We start from the raw sequence: 24,385 nt of genomic DNA, 5'->3' as shown, positions 1-24,385 counted from the left end.
CTCTATGGACCCAAACGGGGGTGTAGCTAGAAGTGACCAAGCTCTTCCACGTTTTCTCTATTTGAATATGGTTACGTGAGTAGTTACATGATCAAAGTATAGTCACACGGACGTCGAAGTGCTGCTAAGTTGTTATTACGCCTCACAATATAGTACCCCTTTTATCCGCTTTGAAAATCGACATGCTTCATTTTGTGTGACTATACTTGGATCGTGTAACTAGTCACGTGGCCATATTTAAATAGGGGAAACGTGGAAGAGCTTGGTCACTTCTAACTTCACCCAGCCCCATAGAGGAGAGGAGGAGAGGCTAAATGCTAACAACATCTTTGGTCTTTTTGCGTGACTGAGTGCACGCACAAAGACCAGACAGGTACACATCAACTCATTGAAGCTAAGGTTTACCAAAGGCCTATTCCTTTAAGCCCTTAACTCCCACCTAAACCGAGCACATTTTCTCTAGTTTGGCTTTACCCCAATCCAAAAGCTTCTGGAAAAAAGGTGAGAAAATAGCGACAGAACTGAGACGAAAACAATGATGAAGATGTGACAAAAAAGTGAGAAAACTTAGACAAAAAACTGACAAAAACTTAGACAAAAAAATGACAGAAAGTGACAAAAAGATGAAGAAAAATTGACAAAAAAATTGACAAACAAAAATGATGAACATGTGACAAAAATGTTTACTATTTGACAAAAAAATTACAAAAAAGTTACAAAAATTGGAATGGAAAAAAGATCTGATGACGTGAGGAAAAAGATCCATTTAGATGAGTTTTGTAGATCTTAGCTTTCAAATGAGGCGTTACACTGGCCTACAGGATTTGGGTAAAGCTGAACTGGAGAAAATGCTCTCGGTTCAGGCGGGAGTTAAGAGGTTAAGTTGAAGGCCTTTGATAAAGTCATATTGTTTAAATTGTACACTGCCCGACCAAAAGACAAGTCACCATCTGGATTTAACTAACTGTTCTGATTTGGGGTTTCTGTAGTCGGTTATTATTGGTCAGGCAGTGTATAAAGTATCTCATGTAAATATACACAGAAGACACTGTACCAGATACTAACATGTGTATGATTATAACTCCAACTTGTGACCTTTTGTATGTGGATTTGTGAATGTTTTTGCACCTTTTTGTGTTGTTTTATGGGGACCTCAGGAAGAATAGTTATCGTTGCGGTAATAAATAATGGTGATCCATAAAAAAGACAAGGAGGCGAAACATTCTCAGTGCAAAAACGACCTAGTACGGAGAACAATGAAGACTGCGGGAAGAGCTTTACATGTTTTCACAATAGGAGAAAATAAGTTCTTTGCTGTTCGAGTCTTAGAGTGGTTGATATTGTAAAGATAAGTCTATGGTAAACCGCGCAGCCCTCCGGGTAATTCAAACAAAGCACGATAGCATCGAGACAGTGAATTTACATAGTGTTGAATGCCGCTTTCAGTGTTGTGTCGATATACAGTGTGCGTCTCTATAGAGCCACAGAATGGAGGTCAAAATTCAATTTCCTGCTCCCCTGTTGAATCTCCCGTGCGCTCGTGCGTAAAGAGCGGCGTGTCATTGCATCAGTTAAGGACTCGTGAGAGAGAGAGAGCGAGAGAGAGAGGGGGGCGTCCCGCTGAGAATAAGGCAGGTGGCGGTGTGGTGTTTGTCTGTGCCGTATGGTGTGTGTGGTACTGCTGGATCTAATGACGTCACAGTATGTAGTGATTAATCGCTAGTGCTAATGACCGCGGCTGTTTGGTAATGCAGTTGAATTGCTACGATAACCTTGTCACTAATACTATACACAGTCTTAGGTTCAACATTCGGGTCATTTTCTTGCTCAAAGACGAGTTGATACGTACCTGTCTGGTCTTTCTGCGTGTCCTCAGTCACGCAAAACGACTCAATATGTTGTTAGCATTTGGCCTCTCCCAATGTATTCCTATAGCTCCAAAAAGGGGTGAAGTTGGAAAGTGACCACGCTCTTCCACGGGCACGCACTAAGACCAGACAGGTATGTATGAACTTGTTTAAGCTCAGGTAAGAACATATCTCAGTATGGAAAAATGGTGGCCTGTTCCTTTAAGGGAGGGTAAGAGCAATTGTCTATGAGTCATGTGCGATGGCCGCTGGCTGCTCTTGCTTTTTGGCCACAACACGAGGGGCCGCCATTGCTGTAGTACCTCCATATCGCTGCTGGTCCCCCATTGGAAAGCATTGGACTTGGACCAGAGCTAGATATTCCTCCTGTGATAACGCTGGGTTAGTTACAATTAAGGGGACCAGGCTGGTTTTCGTAAGAAGAATTTTAGAAATCTCATACTTAATGAGGGTCGGACTGTTAGCATTGGAGCAGCGCGAGCTACACGTCAGGCAAGAGCCGAGTCTACAGTGAAGATCCCGCCCGTATGCCCTTTTTAGGAACATGCTCCGTCAGAGCTGGGGAGCGGGAGTCTGTAAATCCGCCATGATTTCCCACACGAGCGTGGCCATTATGGTAAACGGGGAGGAGTGAGCAGAAGCTGTCCATTTATATATACAGTCTATGGTCTCTCATAACATAATCGAGGGTTAAAAACATTCAGGGGTTATGACTCTCAGTTTCACAACGTGACAAGCAACTCCATGATGAGGTGAACACATTCTTACAGCAGAACTGCTCAGAATAATCTGATGTTGGATTGCAGGCTATTAAAATGTGGATTACAAATATGTCTTGAGGTTTTGCCATGAGATTTACAGTAGCAGTCTTGTAAGTCAGTGAAAAGCTGCTTGGTTCAAAATGGCGCGTCATGTTTCCTCATCCTGTAGCTATTGTAAAACGTGCAAGAAGAGAGGAACCAAAATATCCGACCCCCCCGCTCACAATATAGTTCCCACACCCCTGCGCCGACTGCTCTGTGTTTAACATGGGTGTTGCCAATACGCAGGTTGCCATAGACCAACTGCAACCTGCGTCAAGACCTGTAATGCTTGTTTGCCCCCATCTGAGGGACATCGTTGCCTCCCAGACTTTGAAAACCATCTGAACAGCCGGTACCTGCAGGCCCAGAGGTTTCCAGCGCACGTTCCGGAGCAGGGCGGGGGTGGAGCTGAGCGTGTTCTGGGGCCGTTTCTTCAGTGTCAGGATGACGCCGCATGGGTCTTCTCTGAGAGCGTTCACCAAGTTCTTCAGCTGCCAGCCCACCTGAGCACAGAGAGGCGAAAGGATTCATAAAATATACTAGTGATAGCAAAACATGGAAACCACAAGTATTTTTGATATATAGGAATTACGCTTAAGCACATTTGCTGGGCGTGAGTATATTTCTTAATTTCCCTCTCCACTCCTTCTGCCCCTTTCACATTGAACTGTGCTGTCCAAGATCACTTGCGGGTTAAGAAATGTATTAAAATATTCAAAAGAACACCTGCTGCATAACACATCCAATCCTCTAATGAAGAGACTGCGAGGCTCACTCGACCTGCCATCGGTCATGATGTTATACCTGCATGTCTTCATTGGCAAAATCTGCAGCACGAGCTCCGCACTCTCGCACAAATTCTGAGAGCAAGCTACTGTGTTCTTACAACATCCCTACTTTCATCCTTCAAACTAGTACCACTAATACGCTGTTAGTACAACTACAGTATGTCAAAATCTGCAGCGTCGGCCATATTGATATAAAGAGGCAGAGAAAGCAGAGCGCTGACTGCATGGGTTTCTCTGCATTACTGAACTGTCTCTGAAACGTACAGTAGGACTCATCATTGCTCTGGTGACTGGACTGGGCTATGGACACACCACACACTTGCAGGAAATAAAGCTTTGACCTAGGCCTGCAAGACTGACCCCAACTGAATCCAAAGTACAATTTCAACAATTGCAATTTTTTTGGATATTGTAAAGTCGTCTCTAAGCAGAAATCCAATCTCCATGGGGTATTATGATAACAACTTACTAACGCTGTAGTTTTAACCTCCAGCCAGCAGCCATTCAAAAAGTCAGATACATTGCGGCCCCCTTCTCTCGGGGGGGCCCCCAAAAATAATAATGTATTCTATTTTTTTTCATCAGTAGGTGGAGTAGTGACCTCTGCTCCATCACCATCCCCCTCCCCTCACCTGGCTTCCCCCGTCACCCACCCCCTCACCCCCCCTCTACACTGTTTAGACCACACTCTGCTCTGATTGCATTCAATGAGCTACGGACATCTCATTAATCTTGTTTGAAATTTACATTTGCTAAACTGCAACTTTCATGAAAGTATGCCACTTTTTTTGGACATTTAGAACAAAACAATTCCATTTAAAACTAAGTTTACAGCAAAGTACTTTTTTTCCCCGCAACCCATGAACGCCTCAGCCTCTCCTCCAGTGCTGCTTTGCTTTGTGAAGAAGGGAAGAAGAAGAAGGGAAACATTTCACGAGGATTTCAGCTGCATCAGAGCAGGTAGATCAGATGTTTGTCAGTTCACCATCTTTTTGTAAACTTCTGTCATAATGCTAAACTGTTAGCTGCTAACTGTTGCTTCTGCTTTGAACATTTGCGATCCCTTGGGGGGGGGGGGGGGGGGGGCATGTGGGTGTGAGGCGTGTGTTGGGGGGTGTGCTCTGAGGTGAGAGCATGGATGTATTATAATAAACGGGTGAGGGAGGTAGGGAGGCAGCACCGGTCTCCTTCTGCTGTTAGCGAGTGTGGTGCACATGGTGGCGCATCTAGAGGCGCTTATTGGTAATGCATTGGTGCCGGACCGGCAAAACGCGATCGCTTAGAGCAGCTTTAATTTCATAGCTAAAAATACATTAAAAAAACAACATCTAGCAATGAGTGCACAATTTTGGTTTAAAGTTATATAATGTAGCAAATAAAAGGACCCCCCCCAAAATGTATATAAGCTTTGGGGCCCCTTGTAGTGTCCAAACCCTGCTTTGGGAATCACTGCTCTTTCTGACAACTGAGATCATTGTATAAGTTTAGCAGCTCATATTTCGGTCTTTTCTCACTTGACTTAGATATATTTTTCCATGAATGTTCATCATAGCTTGACCTTATTCCTCACTCACTTTGTCCAGTTCAAATTTGAGCATGTAGCCTCCAGATGAGGAGGGCACGCAAGGACAGAGCGCTGGTCATTTATTTTAAATGTGAGTCACTGCTGGTCCAAACGGGGCAGAAATAGAGCTTTAAACTGGAATATAATACTGTCCCGTGTCCAACGCTTTTGTGTTTGAGATGGGACAGCCTTAGTATCTATAACATAAAGCCCCGGCCAGTCTGAAAAGGAATGGGGAGATTATTTTTCAGACATGCCTTCAACACGTCTCAATGTGATGCTTAAACAACTGAAAAAATGCCTTATAAAATGACCATCATCCTTGTTCAAGGTTGGACGTTCCAGACTTTGCATTACGGTAACATATTGCGACAAAGTTTTCCTCCACTGAAGCATAACCAGTGAAGAAACCGCTAGACTAAGGATAAATATTTGAACATAAATATGAGCCAGTCTAGGCTGTACTTTCTGCACAAAACTGCTTGTTTATCAGACTGTGGAGGCTTCACTGTGGTGCGCCGCTGCTGAATCTTCTGCTTCTACACAATCATTAATAAGGCCAGTTCTGTGGTGAAGCTGAGGCTGATTCCTGTGAAATATGTGGAATAAGTGGCCGAGCAGTGGACTCTGTCTAGATTTAGAGTGATTATGGACAATGTCTCGCACGCCCTGTATGAGGCCTTCACCCAGAGGAGCAGCATGTTCAGTGGATGACTGGGAGTGAGCAAAGTCCTTGAGCATGAGAGTGCTCGGCCATCTTATACAGCTGGGGTCCTCAAACTACGGCCCGTGTGCCGAATCCGGCCCACGAGATGATTTAACCCCGGCCCCTGACTTGTAGAGCACAAATCCCTGAGTATGTCAAAAAAAAAGGCTGTCGTCCATTCCTGTGCGGAGTCATGATTTACTCATTCCAGCCACTAGGGGGCAACTTAAATACATAAAAAAGAATTAAGAGATCAGGATATGAACAACACATTATAGCCACGTGGTAAATGAAGCTCACCACCACAGAGTGTGGGGTGAATGAATAATGACTACAGTACTTTGAGAAACTTGTGCCAGGCTTGTAAAGCGCAATACAAGTGTAAGCATTTATTACTTTGGTCACATTACACAATGATGTTTTATTTTAAAATATTTCAAAGTAAAACAAAGTGTGAAGACTATTTTTGCAAACCATTACAGCTAAACAAATATGTGCCTGGAATAAAGTGTTGATCTTGTGAATATAGTAGTGGGGACGACTGTGCCTGGCTAGTAATCTCTACTTCACAATGAGGCATTTTGGCCTGGGTCATACAATTCTATGTTAGAGCCAACCCGGCCCGGCCCCCCATCACAGTCAGGAACAATTATGTGGCTTCCAGAGAAAAAAGTTTGAGGACCCCTGTTATACAGTATACATTGTGTCTTTTTACAGAGGAAAACATCAACTGTTTCTATTGTGTTGTTGCTATTATTGTATTGGCCATATATGGAATTCCTTTTGGGATCAAGAAAGTTAAAAATCTATCTGTCTTAAGCTTTGTTTATTTATTAATTTGCATTGTTATCTATTTTGCCATGTATTTGATATATATTCTACGACAACTTAGCATATTCTGTATAAGTTGTCTGTTTATCAGTTACAGTATCTCTCCACAAAGCCGTCTAATGAGGCCAGTTTAAAATGGTGGTGTTATGCAAATATGCAGAGAGCAAAAGGGAGCAGGGGAGATACCGACCAAAATAATACCGGAGCCTAAACTGCTGCTGAAGAGGTTTTTCAAACCCCCATGGGGCTTCATTACTTTCCCAGATACGATTACTCCATATAATTATGTTGTCTCTTCAAACAATCACTTTGTTATATGAACAAAAATCCACACTTCAGTTTATTTATTCTTTTACTTTAGTAGAGTGGCTAAAATGTGTCCTGTTTTGAAGTTGGACTCAAACAAAAACCTTATGAATAGGCATAAAGGCAGCGCTGTAGCCAAATAAGAGGGATAGGCCTGTAATGATTCTGTAATGTAATAGGTTTGTTCCTTCAATATCCTGACTAATCTATTTTTAAATGCTGTATGTTTAGCCAGAAGCCTCCATATCAGCAGCACTGGGAATATGCTATAGCTTTGTAGTCTATTAGGTGCTTTGAGTTTGATTTAAAGGAAAGTTTTACATAGTTCTGCTGTCTTTGGAGTGGACGTACAACACTAGTCTCTCCTGAATGTGTCAATCATACCCCTCTCTCGGAGCAGCAGCACCTGTCGAAGCCACTGAATACTCACAGGACACAGAGGACGCAATGACAACAGGCTTTTCCCCTCTGAAGCCTCAAATAAACGCCGCAACAATTCACTCTGTGCCACAGCTGACAAGAAAGGCCATTCGGAGCACCTGGAGGAGAGCTGTGCAGAGGCCGGGATATCATGCAGAAAAGCCCCGTCCTGGCCAGGAATCTAATGTGGGATCTTTTTGCTGTGAGGCCAGAGTCTTAACCACAGTGTCACCGAAACGCCTGAGAGGAGGGTGACTTTTAATGACCTTTAAGGGCTTAAGGCGGGACGGGTGAATAGGGAAACTTTTTACATTTAAAGATATCAATTTGAAACTTCTGCTGTAGATTACAGTCATAAATATGAGAAAAAAAGGTACAGCAAGTTTCCTATCATTTTAAGGGGACTACACAGAGTTAAAATTCAGTATTTTCCTCCCCCCACATGCTTCAGCCATGTCTTAATGTGTAGAATGAGCTCAGACCTGTTCACCACAACTGCCTGCAATCCTGCACTGTCACTCAGAAATTGTTACTTCGGGTCTGAAGTGCCGTCATGCACAAGCTTAAAATAGAAGGTGCGGTTACACGTATGACTTGAGGTGGCAGTAGTGAGCATAAAATAGCAAACTTACGTCTAGCCCCTTTAAGGTTTCATGTAAAAATAAAATGTTCATTTCTTTCGGTGACAAAAGAGGGGATTCTGGATATCTTTTTTAGTTTTAAAATGTTTATTAATAGAAAAATGTGCACAAATTTAAATTTTTCCTTGTTTTTTGAAATTCCAAACTCAATAAATCAGGCTGGGAATTAGATATAAAAAAAAATCCCTCTGAAAACTTCACACTATTGTTAAGTTCAAGGTTGTAAAATGTTACATCTGTAGTTGCTACTTATATGGAGATATTGTTTTTTGAGATAATGGCCCTTGAAATTAAAAAAATGTATGGTGAAACATTGAATCAGTGCAATAATAGTCATTTTGAAGATTAGGTATTTTTATTATACATATGTTAAGAGACCGAATTGGCCCAAAACAAAAAATGTGTTGAACCTGCAGTGTCTCCCCTTAATTTCTGCATAATTCATTTAATGACTGCTTTTTATTGCCTCATGGAAACCCTGTATTCGTCCAGTACTGGCTTCCTGTTGCTCAGAGAATAGACTTTAAAACAGCTTTGCTTGTGTAAAAGTCTCTTCCTGATCTAGAGCCAAAGTCCAACTCTGAGCCACATGAATCATCGCAGCTCAGAGAACTTCAAGGAGGGTCTCCTGCTGGTCCCAGAGTCGGGACTAAACACAGTGAGGCTGTATCTCAGTGTTATACAGCCAAATCTGGAAATGAGTTAGGCCTCTACAGTGACAATGTTCAAATTCAGGCTGAAATGTAATTTAATTTAATAATCCTAAGTTATGTTTTGCCTTTTAAGTGCACTTTAACACATTCTTCCTGTGTAAAGCATTTTGTATTCACTTGTATATGAACTGAAAGAGAAAAAACGGTACAAGCAGCGACAAGTTCTCCGAGTACATGGAAAGTGGAACATGAGCTCCTTTGTGCAACAGTGTGAATGAAGTCTGGATGAACAGTGACGACGGGGCAATCATATTAGATTCAAAAGGTTTTGTAACAAGCGGCGCATAATCTGCCCGAGCTCCAAACTTCATTAGCGTTCATAGAGACGCCATCACAGCGACAAAGCACAGAGGAGGCGGCACGAGTCAGATCCATCTTTCCTCTGTTTGGACACATGTAGCAGGGGCAACTTCAAGCACTTTATTGTGACTTTTTATCTTTCCATAGACCATAGAAAAAGGGGATCTCCAAATGAAATTGAATACAAATGAAAATCAGTAGGACAAGTTGGACCACCCAGTTCACCGACACTGTATTCAACACTTTGGCCTATTTTATTGCAGCACTTCCTGGTTGAAAATGGACACAGAATGCAACATACCGTAAATGCTCTAGTATAGGCCGGGGCCTTTATTTACTCAAGGGCATCTAGGACCAGGCCTTTATTGGAACCAGGCCACAATTAGAGACAGGCCTTTATTTCTATTTGAGCAAAACGGACGACCAGGAAAACGAAGAAAAACGAGATTTGTGTCTATTTGCACCTAAAATATTACGTTCATTTATTGACATTTCAAACCCTCTCCCAGCGGCTGGAACATTGACGCCTTTTATTTTGTCGGGACAACAGGAAGTGTTTTGTTGCTGTTAGCGGAGCTTTGACATCAATGTCACTGCAGGTTTCTGTTTCGTTTTTACCGCGGACCGGATTATTTGTTGTTATCTTGTGTAAAAGGCGAGTTTAGACGGAGCGTTTGTGTTTGTGATCGATCATGAGACTGACCCGAGAGAAGACGAGACGCTCGCGCTGATGGGAGGAGTTATTTTGAGGCGTGGGACTGACCTGCACACGGAGCAGCTGGACGTCCTTTGAAGACGCGATGGTGACTTTATTAAAACCCGGCCACTGTTAGAGACCCGGCCGCTAATGGAATACAGGCCAGTATTAGAGAATTTACGGTAAGTGAAAGTAAACCCTGCAACCATACAGTACATGAGCGGTAATGAGCGAGTCCCAGTTCTATCCTCAAAATGTGGGATTCTCCCTCTTCCTATGTCACCTATGTTTTAGAACAGTGGTTCCCAACATGGGGCCCGGCACCTGGGATTGCAGTGGGGCCAGAGCTGTGGCTGGTCAGACGGTCAGGTCATAACAGACTTTATTTGATCAAATGAAATGGTAAACACAAAGGGGTAGTTATGCTGCCTTCATGTGGCGAATAGAAAATTGCACATGAACGCCGCCTCATCACATATTTTCCTCTGGGAAAACGGGAGATGATTTTGATGCCCGAGTTCCTGAGATGAGACCCTGTAGCTTTTGCTTTGACCTTTCAACACGACAGAGAGTCTTATATATTTTGCTTATTGTTATAAAGCCGACACAATGCATTTAGTTATTTAGCTACTCAAGTTCTTTTTTTCCACACTTATTGTCTTGTAAAAAAAAAAACAGATGCAAAGTAGTTCAGTGGTTTGTAGACAACTCTCACGTTCATTGATTTGCTTGTTGTGTATTGGTGTGTTTTTTCTTTATGTTTCACAGCACTACGACGCAAAAGCACATTGCATGAGTAATTGCAGCTGGAAAGGACCATCTTTACCAGAGCGCATGAAGGCAGCATTACACATTAGGTACGGTGTATTTGCGCATTAGTTATGCAGTCATTTTCCCCGATTTATGAAACGACTATGCCCTTTATAAAGCTGGCACATCTATATGATGCATACAGTGTTGCACTTTGTACTCCTTGTAACCTTTATTACAGGCTGTACAGTTGTTACACTGTGGACACTTTTAACCTCTTACCCTCTCATTAACCGAGCACATTTTCTCCAGATCAGATCGACTTCACTTTTTCTTATTGCGTTGTTATTGCTTTTCCGGCACCTTTTTGTCACTCTTCCGCCACTTTTTTGCTCTTAGATTTTAATACCAAACTGGAAAAAATGTGCTTGGCTCATGTGGGGGTTAGGACGTTAAACCTTGTACTTAAATACGTAGTACAAGGTTAAACGTCACTTCACCTATGTACCTGAAGCTTCAGCACAAAAATTCAACCTGGAAGACTGCAGCCTGCATTCACCGCCTTATCAAGCCTTTATGAATCATATAATCACGGCATCAGCTCAAGCCGCACCTTCACGTCAGCCAATCATCGCAGCTGCTTCAGTCACTCATCGCCCAGGATCCCCTTCTTAAAGGGACTATACAGAGTTGAAAAATGTTGAAATTATGTATTTTCCTCCCCTACATGTTCCAATAATATCCTAATGTGTAGAATGAGCTCAGATATATTCACCACAACTGCCTCTAAAATCCTGCACTGTCACTCAAAAAGGTGTTAATTTCGGGTCCGAAGTGCCGTCATGCACAAGCTTAATATAGAAGCTGCAGTTACACATATGACCTGAGGTGGCAGCAGTGAGTATAAAATGGCTAGCTCCCAAGTCAATCACTCGGCCGTTTCCCGGCCGTTTCCCAGCCGTGCTGCGACCCTTCTCCGCCCCTCCACCGATTGGTCTCAGCTCTGCTTGTCGTTGTCAACTAGCCGCCCCAGATCTCGTCCTACCACCACCAATGTCTGGGCCCAGGGGGAACATCCTGGCTATCATCCATCGATGCCATGTATTCCATATCACTACTGTAATCTTCCGCCGCGGTCTGAGCCCAAATCATGATTCAGGTTCAATAAAACTTTCCTAACGCAGTCTTTTCAGGTTGAAATTACCTGTACTTACATGTCGTTAGCCACATAGCATAATTGCCTGACTCGTTTTTGTTGTGTTTTTGGAATACATATAAAAAGACGTTTTTTTAAGGAAACACATTGTTTTTCTCTAATTGCCATTGTAACAATACAAAATGACTTAGGCAATTATGCTGTGTGGCTAACGATGTGTAATCACTTTACCTGTGTACAGGTATAGAAAACACTCTTTCAGTCCAGCTCATTTGTTTTGTTGCAATTGTTTCTTGGCAATTATTGTTTATGTTTTGATACATCTGTGGCAGCCACAGTTTTGGGACAGGTGGGGCCTCATAGAAGAAATGTTGGAAACCACTGTTTTAAAAGATACAAATGCATCTTTTGCCACTTCCCTGATGTAAAACTATGATTAATATTATTGCTGCGCAGATGGTAGAGTGGGTCGTCTCATGAAGGTGCAAACTGTCGTTGTGTCTTTGGGCAAGACACTTCACCCACGTTGCCCCCAGTGTCTGCGTACATTGGTGTATGAATGAGAGTATGAATGGGTGAGTGGATCCTTGCTGTAAAGCGCTTTGAATGCCTAATATAGGTGGGAAAGCGCTATATAAGTTTATAACCATATATAACCCTTTACCATCTCATCAAACAATGATAGTTATATAATAATAATAATTAGAAAAACACAAAGCCTGTCATATACACTTCACCTATGCACCTGTATATTGTATTAAAATGTATTGTCACTCACCACTGTCTGATGATTGACTTGAATCACCTCGTCGCCTGCGTGGATCTTCTTGCACTGGTCGGCGGGAGACTGAGGAGAGAAAGCGAGAGACACAGAGAGAGATGTTTTGAGGACATGCAGAGATGGCTTTTATTACACTATAAACTGCGGATGCCAAGTGTCGCGTTTCGTCGCAATTGAAAGCGGAAACTCACATTTTCCGTGGTGCCGGTGATTACGTGGAGCCCGTCATACGTGGATTTGATGTACATCCCCTGCATCACAACAACAAGAGTGAAGGCACGCACTTGTACTCACGGGGAGGAAAGGGTATGAGGTTTGGAATTGCAGCCGGTTATCGCAAAGTGAGTGCGAATCTAGTAATATCGTGTGTGCGTGCGCCCTTACCAGGCCTTCATTGGGTAAGATGCTTGTGAGATGGACCACCTCCAGATGAGCTGATTGAGACACCAGGGAGTCGGAGGAGAGCGAGATGATGTGGTCGCATATCCCTGCCAACGTTTTACACTGTGGAGGAGGAAATGGATGGATAGACAGGGGTGACGAGAGGACGATGTAGACATGACCGAGAGAGAGAGAGAGAGAGAGAGATGGAGAAACAAAGTTATTGAGATTGTTTTTTAGGTCCGTGGGGGATATTTTGACCTCGCTGCATGAGCAGAAACACAAATCATTTCTTAGATTGTCCCACATTTTCCCCTCCGTCCGAATGTCAGAGCGAGTCCAGCAGGCTCAGACACAGACGGAGGCAGAGCGGGACGATACCAGCCAGCCCCGAAGGAACAACAGTGACATTTACTAACATCGAAATACAACGCACATCATCACTGCGGTAAACTATGGAGCTGCGAGGGGCATTTTATCCTTCATGTCGATAAATCAGACCTGACGTAATGTGGATGGCTTCTTTCACTTGTGCGGCTATCACTACTACTTACTGCCATGGCAACAACATCTAGTACTACCATACACCTACACCTGGAGTACGAAAGTTTACATTGTCAAAACAGCAAGGCTCACTCCTCCCAATTGTATCCCAAACTAAGGCACCACATTCTACAACTGCCAGTGTTGTTCATCATATTTCACCTGATGGATGTTTTACCAGTATCTTCCCAACTTTTAGAGTACTTAGGCCTGTATTTGATTACTGATTTGTGTAATATTATTCCTGAAAAGCAGTAGTAGTGTTTCTAATACTGGAGGGCTTTGGTTTTCTGATGGTTGTAACCTGGTTAGTCATGATTTAGTTCAAGTTTGGGATGTTTTTAGAAAAATCTTTTAGACCTGGTTCAGTCCAGAGTTGGTCTTGGTGTAGCCCTGGTGGTACCTGGAAACATTTCATAGTATTTGCTGTGAAAAGATTGAGAACCATTGATATAGAGCAGTTTTCACCCAACCAGGGGTACTTGTGCTTAGTAGGGGGTACTTGGAACTACTTCAGATGAGAAACTGAACATAATTTTTTTGCAGGAATTGTAAAGATTTGGGATTATTGCTTATTTTGTATGCAACATTGTCTTTATACTTACAAACAGTGCTTTTAAAGTGATTGCTTTCTAAAGAAATAGCAACACCCTTAGCCCCCAGCTGAACCTAACACATTTTCTCCAGTTTGGCAAAACCCAAATCTGAAAGCTTCTTGGTAAAAATAGTGGATAAAAACGCAACAAAACAGTGAGAAAAAGGTGACGACAAAGTGACAAAGACGCAACAAAAAAGAGCAACAAAAAAAGCAATGAAAAGAAATGTCGAAAAAGGTGGCAACGACGCGGCAACAACTCAAAGATCCTTCTAGATCAGGGGTGTCAAACATACGGCCGACGAGATGATTTAATCCAGCCCCTGCCCTGTAGAGCATAAATAAGTAAGTAAGTAAGTGTTTTTTGTCATTGTACAAGCGTGCAACGAAATAGTGTTCCAGTGTCAGTCCTATATTCCAGAGTATGTAAAAAAAAAAGTAAGTCTCTAGCCCATTCCTGTGCGGAGTTATGATTTTTTAAAGAATAACAAGAATGCTCATCCTCGCCACTAGGGGGCCTTAAATGTAAAAAAAGGAAAGAGTTCCACACGTGTCCAGCAGAGGGCACTGACATAATAAGAGCTCAGGATATGAACACCACATTATATAGCCACGCGGTAAATGGACAGTCTGCCCCAGGGCGGCTGTGGCTTCAATAACAGCTTACCACCACCAAGTGTGGAGTGAATGAATAATGACTATGTAGTACTTTGAGGAACTTGTGACACAGGCTTGTAAAGTGCAAAACAAGTGAAAGCCGTTGTTATCAATGAAGCTACAGTCAAGTTGGGGCTTTGACCAAATCACAGCTTATTATTATTCATTTATTGGGAAATTTTTCTCTATTATATGCGGCCCGAGACCCGCCGTGGGAGCTTTATTTCGGCCCGCGACCCAAAATGAGTTTGACACGCCTGTTCTAGATGATTTTTGTAGGTCTTAGCTTTCAAATGAGGTGTTGCACTGGCCTATAGGCTGTAAACCTTTAGATTTGGGTGAAGCTGAACTGGAGTAAATGCACTCGGTCAAGGCGGGGGTTTAGAGCACGGACAACCACTGAAGGGTCCAATGAGCAAGACAAAAAAGGTATGGTTAAGTACATTTAGAAACTTTTTCATCCTTTCATATATGGTTATTGTGTCCGTGGCATCAAATAGTCTAATAATTTGATCAGTTATCACAAAGCTTTCTGCAACATTATCACAGTTCAGAGTTCGTTATCGTGGCAGGCCTGGTTAAGGATAATTTGAATCTCATCAACTAAATCAGTCCTGACAGATCGCGGGCCGCCATCTCGGAGTCGCACCGAGGCAAAATCACCAAATTAAAAGCCCGGCTCCACCTTCGCCTTTGTGCCAAATGAACGTTGGCTGTTTTCCAGGCGATTTGTCTGGTTGGTCACGCGTGCGAGTTCATTTACCTACAGCCACATCTAATCCTGACTGACTGGCTGCGGCGGGCTTATGGCGGTTATCCGATCGCACACGTGCAGATAGGGCCACTCTCTGGGATGCGGGAGTCAAAGTGCGCATGTTAGAAAATAGGCAATCTCGGCACTGTTTTAAAACACGGCGCTGACAATATAACATGCACGGCTTGCTCTACACATGCACCAATGAACCCTGCAACAAATAATCTTCTGATTTCGATCTTAATGAGTAATTACTGGATTAGAGGCAGGAAACAGCGAGAGCGAGGCTTATACATGCAGAGTGGAGGAATTCGCACGCACGCACTAAACGAAAAGTTATCTGCATCCTCTCTGCTCACTCCAAATAACTTCACGTCCTCTTTTGCTGCATCCAGATCGTTCTCTTTTCTTGACAGCAGTAATCTCAGAGTTCATGTGTCAACTATCCCCTACATCTCAATCTGGAAACTGTCCCCAAACTTCTAACATGTTCCTCTAATGGACTGATCCCATACATTCTCCTCATGAAAAAGAAGAATTTCAGCATCTTCAGCTCGGCTTTCATCTAATGTCTAAAAAGATCCAGAGGTTAAACTTGTGCGTTTTGCTGCTGTCGGTCGATTGAAGAGCAGTCAAACAGAAAGGTAGACAGAGGACCCGGCCAAATGCAGCTTCACAAATGACAGACTCCTCTCTTCTCTCTTTCCTATACTCACGTAGGGCTAACGTTGTTTTGCACTATGGCACTGTTCCTTCTTAAAGTGCGAAGTAGCTAAATGCTCTCACAAAGCACCTTTTATGCTTTTTATGTATGATGGAATATTGTTGGGCTTTAAGATGGGCACATGCACAGATTGTTAAACTTAAAAAAACAATTGGGGAGTTTTGTATGTATGTTTACCCGAAACAATAATGGACAATTTAAACGTTGAAAGGGAACATTCAAGCTTTTAACTATGCTACAACGTTGTTCCTACATTAGAAACCTACAGAAAGCGATCTGATCTGTACTTCCAGGATTATATTATGTAATAAATTGGACCTGGGCGTATCCTTTGCATTTTCAAAACTCACAAACCATCACAGAAACTGTGTCCATTACAATGATTTGTTAGAATGCCATTGTCAACTTTTAATATGCTTTCTTATTAAAGGGACTAGACAAAGTTTAAAGGAACAGGCCACCGTTTTTCCATTCTGAGATATGTTCTTACCTGAGCTTAGACGAGGTGATGCGTACCTGTCTGGTCTTTGTGTGCTCAGTCATGCAAAAAGACCAAAGATGTTGTGAGCACTTGGCCTCTCCCAGCATATTCCTATAGCTCCAAACGGGGGTGAAGTTGGAATTCTACCACGCTCTTCCACGGGCATAAAGACCAGACAGATGCGTATCAACTAGTCAAAGCTCAGGTAAGAACAGAACTTTTGAACACTGAGAATGGATTCTGTGGGAACCAAGAAGAGATCGGCCTCGAGCAGAACTGAACCTCCATCACAGACCCCGAGAGCAACTAAACGATGTAAACTGAAGTCAGACCGGCGCAAGTCAAAGGCCAGAGTCAATATTGGAGCAGCTTTTCTGCCATGGCGGAAAGTAAGACATAATTAAAGGTTCACAAGAACAAGAAAAATCTAATGCTAATAAATGTAAAGACTATCAAGGTAGCATTGCCTTTAGCCTGCAGTGCGTTTCCAGAGCACAATGTTTGCAACTTCAGTGAATGTTCGCTCAGTCAGTGGTTGAGTCATTGTTTGGCTTGTTGCTTGTTTTGCAAAGCCTGTAGTGTATCGTGGCCTGGTAATTACACCTGTTAACCCTACGTTTAATATTTTTGTCTATGTGGACAAAACGCACAAATAAACTCCTCTTACCTCAGTTGAAGTTATGCCAGAAAATCTGTGCAAAACGGGATGCAAATGCTGTTGTTTCTGTTCAACAGTGCATGTACTTCCAGCATGTGCATGAGCTGAACATAGAGACTGCGGCTATGAGCAAGACCGGAGGTGTCGCGAGTAAAAAAAAATAAAACTTCTATCAAGTCCCCATAATATGTCACAGTACTATGTAACTTGTTTACCTGAATAAATTCTTTTCGTAGTCCCTGGGGGTAATACAAGTGTTAATGGGATGATCGGGGGGTCTTTCATCTCACCCTGGTGTCTCTGGCCAGAAAATCCCACTTGCAGCTTCCCCTGCTCCGACCCGGTGCACCAATACACACAAATGGAATCACGAAGAAGAAGCTAACAGGCGAAAGAGCAATATTACTCTCTCCCTTTGTCTTTTCTGTCAACGTAGTACTTACTCTCACGGACAATTAATGAATAAAAAAACTTGCTACGACACCTGCAGTGGCGCTTATGGCCTCTAGGGGCAGGAGTTACTTAGTTCTGCTTTAAATGATAAAATCTAAAATATCAATGAGGAGGTGCCCAGAAGCAGGTTTATAGGCCACAATCATGCATATGCTCACTTTAATTGAGATTTTTTTGGCCATTTTGTGAAGACGAATAACAACCAATAGAAAACATGTACAGCAAACACTACTTGCATCAGTGCTTCAAATGCTATCCCTGTGTTTTCACCCTAATGTGTGAATCTGCAGTCGACAGAGGAGGCAGATTAACAATGGAGGAGGAAACAGAAAATCAGAATTGTATACGTCCCAAGCATTAATCTGACGGGAGAAGGAAATAGGGGAGCAAAGGAGGGGGGGGGGGGGGGGCGCACAAGTAGGGCAGGGCCTTATGTAACGCCCCTCATCCTTATGCATGCGTGCCCATAAACACTCCACGCTCCGTCAGACTCAGATACGCCACTGATCTGATCTGTGCCCCATCCATACGAACGCTGCAGGCTGCTGTCTACAGGAGCACGGCCCGCTCTGCATTATTGAACACAAGATGACAAGCTACATGCGGCTACACAAATGGGCTACTATCGCACAAAACAATCCACAAATACTACAAACAACTGCTATCATTACTACCAATACTGCATTCCTCCAAAAGATATTGTTTTCAGGCATATTATATAGTTTATCCACTATAAAGCTCTGGGGCAGGTTCGATAAAGGAGGATTGGACGTGGGAGATGCTGTATATACCTGTCCTTTTTTCCCATTGACTTACTTTCAGTGGCCCACATATGTTTACATTTGACGTAAAGCCTGTAGATCGTCCAAAAATAGGGAATAAAAACTAAGCCCCCGTCTCTGTGTGTCCTGGTTTCGCACTCCCTCCGCCCACGCATCACTCTTGGTATAAGAGGAGACGCCGATGTGACAGACTCCACTGCTCTGTGCACACATGTTCAGAGCGCCATGTGTCAATATTAGACTCTGCTTCGTGTCAACGTCCACAGCTGTTGGCAAAAACGACAGCCGCTGCTTCCAAAGTAGAAATGTTGTGGTTCAGCTTACCCCCCAAAAAAAAACATCCACTTTACAGTATGATTATGGATGATTTTGGATGAGATCGGTTTGGCCAGATTTAAGAGAAAGCTTGAGATTAATGTTTTTGTTCACTGTCCAGCGGTTGTCCAAGTTGTCAATCAAAGTCACTAATGTTTTCACGAATGTCTTAAGATACAAGTTTGTCATTTACTGTATTTTTAATCTAAAAAATATACATAAAGACAAAACCGTGGCATATCAGCCTTCAATAGATTCACCATGTTTATATGAGCGCACAATGGCTACTAAACAAAATACTCAAATCAATCAGTGGTGGTTCCCAACCATTTTTGTCTTGCGGACCCCTTGGGCCCATTAGTGGTACTCTGTGTGACCCCTTCCTCAAGAGTTGTTGCAGTTAATTAAGAAAGCAGTGACTTAAAGCAGAACTACGTAACTCATGCCCCTAGAGGCCATAAGCGTCACAGCAGGTGTCACAGCAGGTGTCGTAGCATGTTTCGTTTTTTTAGTCATTAATTGTCCGTGAGAGTAAAAACTACGCTGACAGAAAAGACACAGGGAGAGAGGGATATTGTACATCCAATTACACAATGGAGATATTTTTTTTTACTCAAATTTGGCTGTAAATACTGCTAAAGTGGCTTTGTTAGCTTTGACCCGTCAGCCTGTTTGCTTCTTCTTCGTGATTCTATTGGTGTGTATTGCGCCTCCGACCCGGAGGAAGGAAAGCTGCAAGTGAGGTTTTCTGGCCAGAGACACCAGGGGGAGATGATAGACCTCCCAATCATCCCATCAACACTTGTATTACAGTGAGGCGGCGTTTCAGTTTCATGCATCTCAAATCTGGAACAGTCTTCATGAGGATGTGAGACAGGCTTCAACTCTGACAATGTTCAAATCCAGGCTGAAAACAGTTCTTTTTGCCCATGCATGTGACTGAAAGTATTTTATCTGCACTCTTGCCTTTTACTATAATTGATTAATTTTATGTTGATGTTTTTATTGATTCTACTTGTTTCCCTGTATTTATGCAACTGTGAAGCACTTTTAAATTGCCTTGTGTATGAATTGTGCTCTACAAACAAACTTGCCTTGCCTTGCCTATTACCCCCAGAGGGACTGCGAAAAGGATTTATTAAGGTAAACAAGCTTCCTTACATCTACTTGAAAAGGCCTACTTGCAAGAAAAAAGAAAAAGAACACATTGTTGTATTAAAAAAAAAAAAAAAATACTCCCGAAACTATACATTATACAGCAAATATATTGTTCTTCCCTTCAAAATACAGTACTTTTATAATCTGAAATAGTTCCAAGTACCCCCCTCCTAAGTCCTCAAGTTCCCCGTTAGTCCCCGTACCCCTGGTGAGAACCACATGGCTGCAGCGCATGTACTTTGAACACTACAGTAATCCAAGCTAGTCGAGTTTCCATTCGTTTGCTGAAAGTCTCTTCCCGCTCTTCACCCCCTTTCACTGTGTACAGTAAGAAAAACAACTAAAATGTACATACTTGGCTAATATCAATCTAAACAGCATGTGACATTATGCCGATGCCTTATGAAGCTCTACTTTACCCTTGCTCATTTATAGGATAGACCTACATATATAAAGTTATTACGTCAAGCTAGTAAAGTTTAGTCATTAGGTGAATATTTCCTTTTCCTTGTGCCCTCCGTGTGGCCTTTTGCTAAAGTTGTTACAATATTGGAGGCAGCCTCTGAAAATGAAAACAGAGCCTCTTTGAAAAGTAGTTTGGCAGATTTCTATATCACCAAAAGTTTTAAATAGTGAATTTCTAAGCCTTATAGCCGAGCCAAAAACATCTTGTCATCTTAATACACCAAAAAAAGGAAAAAATCCCTCATTAGTCACTGTGTCTTCTACAAAAACCCGGTCCAGCTTTTGAAATGGCCTCCTTTGTTCTACCTTGGATAGCAGCAGCAGGACATGTCCCGCTGCAGCTGTCAGGCCTGATCAGGCGCTGGCTGCTCACCGCGTTTCACATGTAGCACCAGACGCCGCTCTGTCAAACATGCATGAGGAGGACGCTCTCAAATGCACAACGCTTTCGCTCGCTCTGCCTCTGCCTCGGGCTCACGGGGAAACTGTTAAACCCACCGCACTTCTGAACACGTCGCACAGGAGGACGCAGCGTGCCTGTGTTTCGTTTGGAGACCGACGTGTGCCGCGCTTTAGTCCTCGGTTTGATCTGGTTTAGTCCCAGTCTAGATTGGATTTAGTCCTTCTTAGTGCTCGTATGAACCGATAATGTAATAAAGGGCAAGTTTCACAACGTCATAAGCCGATTAACAATAAGTCAAATGTAATAACAGGCCAATAATGTGATAACTATTTGCAGATAATGTAGTAAGTCATTACGTCAAAGGACTTAACCTAAGTACTGCCATCCATCAAAGATATTTGAGCAAACTGCAAAAAAAACAGCCCAAACTTTATTATTTCCATTATTTGTTTTAATATAGTACATAATGTTCTGCTTGAGAAGCCGATAATGTAAAACTTATAACATTATTGGCAAATCATTATTGCGTTATTGGCTGAACAGTGCTTTTACAGAAATGTATCATCATTGGCCATTATCCATTACATTTTTGGTTCCTGCCGTCCTGTTGCATCATCATTTGTACAGTCCAATACTCTGTGATCCAGGTTTAGGCCATTTTTAGACGTAGTTTGGTCCCTGGAATAGTTTTGTCAAACAACATGAGGAGGACACTCTCTAATGCACAGCACACTCTCTCACTGTGCCCGGGGCCCACAGAAAACCGGGAAACCTCACACTATGGCAAAAACACATCCCTGTCCCGGTTTAGCCCTCGGTAGAGGATTAACAAACAAGACATGCACAAATGCTAAATGCATATTGTTATAATGAAATGCAACGATGGTAAATACCTGCGGGGTTGAAACCTTGCTGTCACATAAATACAAATGCAGAAAGGATTGATGGTGCACAGGAGCCCCTTTCTCTTTGATGCTTGTTTCCTAAGCACCTGTCGGTATTCATTCCCTACAATTAGGGCTATATGATGAACAATAGTAGGGCTAGGTATGTTAAAAAGGTTCACTGGTATTGATGCTCGTTGGGTCCAGGGACAGCACAAAAGAAAGTTAAACAGCAAAGAGGCACAAGATGTGTTTTTATTGTTTCTGGCCCCGAAATAAAACTTTTTTTTTTCTATTTTTGGAAATGATGAGTGTCTGCACCTGATCTTTTTATATTTAAGAAAGTTACGAGGCACTCTGGGGGTCATTTATCAAGGCAGGTGCTAAATAGCAGGTGCAAACTGAAAAATAAAAAATTCTGGGGGTCATTTACTAAGCGCTTGCTCATGTGCAAAGCAGCAGAGTCATTTATGGATTTTTTACTCATGTATCATTGTCTCGTTTACATGAAATTTGGGGCCCTAAAACTGTAACCATGTGGCCTCCATGTGGCTTCTGGCAAACAGAAAACGGGGCTTCTTATGGTTTTCTTTTTAAAAATGCCACTCTGCCATAAAGGCCAGATTTGTGCAGTGTATGACTAATAGTTGTTCTGTGTACAGTTTCCCCCACCTGAGCTGTAGCTCTCTGCAGTTCATCCAGGGTCAACATCGGCTTCTTGGTAACAGCTGTGGTCAGTGCTGTCCTTGTTCGGTCAGTAAGTTTAGGAGGACGGCCGAGTCTTGGTAGGTTTGCATTAATGCCACACTCTATCCATTCCTAGATGGTGTATTTCACTGTACTTTGAGAGATGTTCAAAGCTTTGGAAATCTTTTTATAACCTATCGCTTTATACTTCTCATTAACTTTATCCCGGACCTGTCTGGTGTGTTCTTGGACTTCATGATGCTTCTGCTCCCCAATAGTCTCTTAACAGACCTGAGACCATCACAGAGCAGCTGTATTTGAACTGACATTAGATTAAACACAGGTGACTCTGTTTAGTCATTGGGTCAACATGTGATCATTCACAAATCTTCATTTTACTTTTGGAGGAAATTCGTTGCACTAAAAGGAAAGGGGGGCTGGTACACATCACACTTTTTTATTTATAAAATTTCACTTCATTTGTGTCACTTAGTGTGCGTCTTTCACATACAATTTCAATCAAATATATTTATGTTTATGGTCCATAGTAGGGCAAAATGTCGAAAAGTTAAAGGGGGCGGATACTTATGCATACCACTGTACCTGCTATTTTGCACCTGCCTTGATAAATGACCCCCTCTGTTTTGTTGCCATGTATGTTGCACTCAATTTACCATTTGATGTTCCTGTATTACAGTTTTAGGGCCCCAAATCTGATATGTAAACCAGAGGATGCTACGTGAATGAAAAATACGTACATTTCTCTGCTGCTTGAACTTTTGTACGTGGTACTCGCTTTGCACATTAGCAAACATTTGGTAAATGACCCCCTTGGTCTGTTTTGAAAAAATTCAAAAGCCTTTATTGTAACATGGCCTCCAATCAAAATACGCACTTTTCAGCCTACGTGGCCTTCATCAGGGTGCAGAGACAAAACATGTATAACTTTACATCTATACAGTACACATACAGCGCAGGTATTAGTAACACTTATTGGTCTATACAGTCCATTTACTGTAGTCGTCTTGGTCTGCTACTGACGAACACATATGTTGCTCATTGTGTGTTTTGTGCTTGAGTTGACAGAAAAGCCACTTACCACGTGTAGGATTTTGTTCTCCGTTTCATACACAGTGCAATCCTGCGTGAGAGACGGAAAAAAGAGGGAGACGTGAGACAGTGCAAAACATTTCATCAAACATCCGCCGTGAGCTCAAATAACTCCGGCTTCCAAAAATACAACAAATGAAAAACGAGCGATTTGAGCGTGCAGAGCCGAAAAAAGACTGAGGGCTTTATATGCATCGAGCAGCGGTTCCCAAACTGTGGGGTGGCGGCTGCTGGAGGAGCGTCGGCGTCTTGTGGTAGCAGTTGAGACCTAGATTTTATTTTTTGTGATTTACTAAAACCCATTTGTTCAAGCTTCAAGGCACTAGAAGAGTCAACAGTTCACAATCTAATCCTAAACACTTGACTGGAGTTTAAGCAGGCCTTTAGCTTGTACTGTATTTTATGTAATACTGCATTACAGCAATTACTCTAATATCACTTTGAAAGGGACAGACATGAGCGTGGATTGACCGGCTGCAGACCTCTGTGCTGCCTGGAGCTGCCACATGCCACGCTGTTATTTCACCGATAGCAGAGAGCTCTTAATCTATTTCTGGGAACGGAGCCCATTGACTACAGCAGATGTGCATGCGAGCGGCTAATTCATTGGTTTGATGCACTTGCGTGTGGGCAGAGCTAACAGTGCTGCTGCCGTTGCCACCTTTGTTTGCCCCGTTACGGATTGGCTGATAGACTCGTGTGCTCATTTAGGACACTGTGGATCATTGGAGGTCCCTTTTTACACATTTGCTCCTCTGGCCTTTGTCGAAATGGGTGGGTGTTATCTGCACCAGTACAGGGCCCACTCTGGGAACAGCAACAGAGCGGCTCTATATGTAGCGCCTTATGGTGTGAATGGGAGTGGGTATGGCTTTGGCCAAGAAATATTTCAATAGTAAAATGTGTACAACAATGGGTCGACTCATAGACAATGATGTTACAGCAAGTGTGGAAACTGTCCCCCATGTTGCGGACCACTGGACCTGTTTATTTACAGGTCTGTGAAAGCAG

General features: G+C 42.7%; 1 protein-coding gene across 5 annotated transcripts in view; it reads right to left on the bottom strand.

The window, feature by feature from the left end:
• The window catches only part of LOC306962846 (connector enhancer of kinase suppressor of ras 2), a 143,870-nt gene that overhangs the window by 62,207 nt on the left and 57,278 nt on the right, over positions 1–24,385 (bottom strand). For all 5 annotated transcript variants that reach the window (XM_079556182.1, XM_079556181.1, XM_079556185.1 and 2 more), the window contains exons 5-9: positions 23,364–23,405; positions 12,709–12,828; positions 12,516–12,575; positions 12,322–12,390; positions 3,028–3,174 (exon numbers count right to left, since the gene is read on the bottom strand). In XM_079556182.1, coding sequence (XP_079412308.1) covers positions 3,028–3,174; positions 12,322–12,390; positions 12,516–12,575; positions 12,709–12,828; positions 23,364–23,405 — 438 coding nt within the window. The remainder of the gene's footprint in view (positions 1–3,027; positions 3,175–12,321; positions 12,391–12,515; positions 12,576–12,708; positions 12,829–23,363; positions 23,406–24,385) is intronic.

The sequence above is a fragment of the Gobius niger genome (assembly GCF_951799975.1).
Source record: "Gobius niger genome assembly, chromosome: 5".
Classification (NCBI taxonomy): Eukaryota; Metazoa; Chordata; class Actinopteri; order Gobiiformes; family Gobiidae; genus Gobius; species Gobius niger.
The sequence above is the reverse complement of the archived record's forward strand: the minus strand, read 5'-3'. Positions and strand labels throughout refer to the sequence as shown.